We start from the raw sequence: 3,831 nt of genomic DNA, 5'->3' as shown, positions 1-3,831 counted from the left end.
GAGCGTAACGCGCCTGTAAGTAAGTCGCTCATGGTGCCTAAACATATTGCCGCCGAGGCAGCTAATGTAGCGCTGAAGAAGCAACGTAGCAATGCCAGTCTGCAAAATGTTGCAGAAGAAGAGAGCGCCACGGGCAGTAGTTCAGTTGCGAATTCGCGTGATTCATTAGATTTTCCCTCGCCACCAATGCCAACTTTTCCACCACCCGCACTACCCATGGAAGTTGTAACCGACATTACGGATGGGCTTTACGGCAGACTCAAGCCCATACAGCCACCACAGCGGTTGAAGAGACGCAAGAATTATGAGGAGATTCAATTGCGGCGCGTAGTGGAGAATCCATCGCCCGTGGGCGGAGCTTCACTGCGGCCAAATGTCGACTCTGCTGAGCTACATCAACTAAATATGGAAGTTGCGGCATCTGAACGCGAAGAATCTATGCTGTTGCGTAAGCAGATACTGGCAGCGGAAAACCAAATGCCTAAGCCGGATCGCAGTGAGTCGTGGGAGTATTTTGCGGATAGCGTAGAAGAGAGCGTATGTTCAACGCCTGAGCCTGTGTATGCTAATGATGAGGCCACATATGGTCGAGTTTTCGAAATGGCCTCGAGCAGCAAATCTAATTCCTTCCAAGTTCCGCCAAGACCGGTTGAGTTAGTGGAAGGCGCTGTAGGTGGCTGCCTAAAGCCGCCAGTGGAAGTTATTAAAGAATTTGATCCGCTTTTGAGTCGCAAAGCCGCAACGATATGCAATTCGGATAAGAGTAATCAGCTATTGTTACTGGAACATCTGCTGGAAGAGGACATCTACGGCACTGTTTCGGGAGACCAAGTGAAATCTGATGACGATATCAGCATGTGCACCTCGGAAGAAGACAATCAAACAGCTACTGCGGTCATCACCACGGCTGTAGTCTCCCAAGATCCCACGCCAGCAACTGTGGTTTTGCCAACGAATGCTAAGCCCACGAATAGTACTAACGAAGCGGGTACTCAACTACGAATAGTGCATCAAAATGCCCACTTACTTTCAGACAGCACAGAGAATATGCTGGATGATAATGAGGCGCGCGTTCGGCCCTACTTGAGTCGACTCGAAGAGCAGCCAGCCAGTGGCAGAAATATTGACTTGGCACGCGCTTCTGAAAATCGCACTCAATGGTTTGTGCAGGACAATAAAGAAAACAAAGAGCAGCAACGACGAAATCCCTTTAACAAGCTGAACATCGAAGGTGATGGACCACCATCCTACTTGGAAGCCATTGGAGCCGAGGATCGGCCTTCGCTCGCGGCGAATGAACAAAAATCGCGTGCATCGCGTTTTATGAATACTATGAACGTATTTTCGACGAACGTAAAACAGCGTGTGGGTGCAATCACGCGTAAGGGTAGCTTCAAGGTAGCCGCAAAATCCGATTTGAAGGTAACGTTACAAATGGTGCCACGCCCTACGCTTTCACCATTGCTCGTACGCTACGAAGGACCGCTGATACGCTTTCCCTCAGGTGTTGTGGAAGACATACTCAAGGAGATGCAAAATCGTAAAGCTATTTTACGCGATCGCCAATTTCAGACATTCCTCGACCAGGAGATGAAAACGCCCAAAGAGAGCATTCCACTGGAGTACATTACAACGCTGCAATGTGTNTATACTCAAGGAGATGCAAAATCGTAAAGCTATTTTACGCGATCGCCAATTTCAGACATTCCTCGACCAGGAGATGAAGACGCCCAAAGAGAGCATTCCACTGGAGTACATTACAACGCTGCAATGTGTGAGCAATAGTCGCGTAACAGATAATTCAACACATTTTTATTGCTTTGAAATAACTATGTCAGTGCCGAAAAACCAACCGAACTCGAGCAACGTGCAGGCAATGTCGAATCCGAACCTCGTTATGACGAGTACGTCATCGGGCAATTGTAAACATCAGCGCGTAGCACACCTATACGGTGTGAGCAAGGAATCGGAAAGGTGAGTGTTGTAAGAGTTTTCTTTATTTTTCGGTTAAAAAACGTTTACCATTCCTCAGAGGTGTTTGGATGCAAAAGCTTTTAGAGAGTCTGACCAATACTATACCACCGAAATATGCCTGCCATTACTATCGCGCAGGCTGGTGTTATTTGAAAAACTCAATCACTTCCGAATGGAGCGGCACCTGGCTGGTGTTGAAGAAGAATCAAAGACGTTTAATATTTGTGAGTGAAGCTGCTGGAAATGTCGAGAAGATGGATCTGCGCAAAGCTCGTTGCATAGGTAAGTTGGCCGCAATTGAAGCGTTCGCGTATGTTTAATGGATCTCTCTCTCTTACAGTGCTCAAAGACAGCGACGAAACAATTCGTAATCTGCATGTAGAGTCTGGTCCCACACTCATGATCGATTGTCCGCCCTTTACGGTGTACATGATTATGTCCTCACCACGCGAAACTAAAATTTGGCGGCATATTATACGTGAAGTGGCACACAACAATGGCTTCTCTCTGATCGATCAGCAGTTGACCAAGTTCAATGTGCCCGTCATTGTGGATAAGTGCATCAATTTTGTGTACATACACGGCTCCATGTCGGAAGGCATCTATCGCAAATCAGGCTCTGAAAATTCTATTCTTAAACTTCTGTCAGCCTTCCGAGCGGATGCCTTCAATGTGGAGATTACACGTAACGAATATAATGAGCACGATGTGGCTAACGTTTTGAAGCGTTTCATGCGCGATCTTCCCGAGCGCCTAATGGGCAAACTTTCCGAGAGTTTCATGTGTGTGACTGAGCTTACTAAACCTGCGGAGAAGATAGAAGTATATAAAGAATTACTTGCACGTTTGAGCGTGATAGAACGGGAGACTCTCAAGAAAATTGTAGGACATTTGGCGTTTATTAGCTCGCAGAAGGCGAAGAATAAGATGAGTACGAAAAATTTGACAATGATCTGGGGTCCAACGCTACTGCAGAATCACGTGAGTACTTGAAGGGATCTGTTAATCTAGCACCCATACATACAATACATACATATGTATCTAATAAATTTTACTTTTTCGCTGCCAACCTTTAACAGCAGCAGGAAGAAATGGTTTATTCGCAGAAGGAAGCTGATGTTCTAGCCGATTTGATAACGCTTTACAAACATTTATTCCCACTATCGCCAGAGGAAGTAGTAAGCACTCTTATCTTATCTTATCTTTATCTCTACAAGAAAAACCGATTTAAAAACATAAAATTTTAGACAAAGGAACAAGAGATGTTGATGTGCTTACAAAAGTATTACGCGGCGGCTGAAACGCTGACAGATTCAGTGAAAAAGTCTGGGGACCTAAAGATGTGGGTAGTACTTAACCCCAGACCAGAGAACACCAAGGAAGTAAGTATTTAAAAATTTGAAAGCGAATAAAATGAACAAACTCTTTTATTTTCTCCCGAAAGGAAAAAGTTCAGGTGAACGTTACAATCACACCCACCCGCACCGCCTACGATATCTGTCGCGAGCTGGCGCCTAAAATGCAATTTTCAACCCATCAAGTATCCCTGCACGAAGTCATACTGAACGACAGTCTGGAGCGTCCACTACACCATGACACAAAAGTATTCGACGTTGTCCTCAACTGGTCGTATTGGCCCGAAGATGATCGTAAAAATAATTACCTAGTTGTGAAACCTATTGATACTTTGCGTGAAGTTCAACGTGCCGTTAAGAATTTGGCAACGGTGACCCCGGGAAAGGAGTTGAAATTTGCTGATTATCGCACAAAATCCTTCAAATCATTTCTATGCGAGTTGCGTGACGGTAAAATTGTGATATCGAAGAAAGACAAAAACGAAAAAACCACCATCGTACG

The 3,831-nt window shown here is 45.3% G+C and overlaps 1 protein-coding gene across 1 annotated transcript; it reads left to right on the top strand.

The window, feature by feature from the left end:
* Positions 1-3: 3 nt before the first annotated feature.
* Positions 4-3,826, top strand: RhoGAP15B (RhoGAP_ARAP and RA_ARAPs domain-containing protein RhoGAP15B; the record flags this gene model as incomplete). The annotated part of the gene is made up of 7 exons (XM_017605230.1): positions 4-1,530; positions 1,661-1,974; positions 2,033-2,256; positions 2,315-2,955; positions 3,054-3,152; positions 3,222-3,356; positions 3,419-3,826. Coding segments are annotated over 7 exons (3,348 nt in total), but the record flags the coding sequence as incomplete, so codon positions are not given.
* Positions 3,827-3,831: the final 5 nt, after the last annotated feature.

This window comes from Rhagoletis zephyria, unplaced genomic scaffold (genome assembly GCF_001687245.7).
Source record: "Rhagoletis zephyria isolate East Lansing unplaced genomic scaffold, Rhagoletis_zephyria_1.1 Rzeph_scaffold_32956, whole genome shotgun sequence".
Classification (NCBI taxonomy): domain Eukaryota; kingdom Metazoa; phylum Arthropoda; class Insecta; order Diptera; family Tephritidae; genus Rhagoletis; species Rhagoletis zephyria.
Note: the sequence above shows the minus strand (reverse complement) of the source record. Positions and strands in the feature narration are given on the sequence as shown.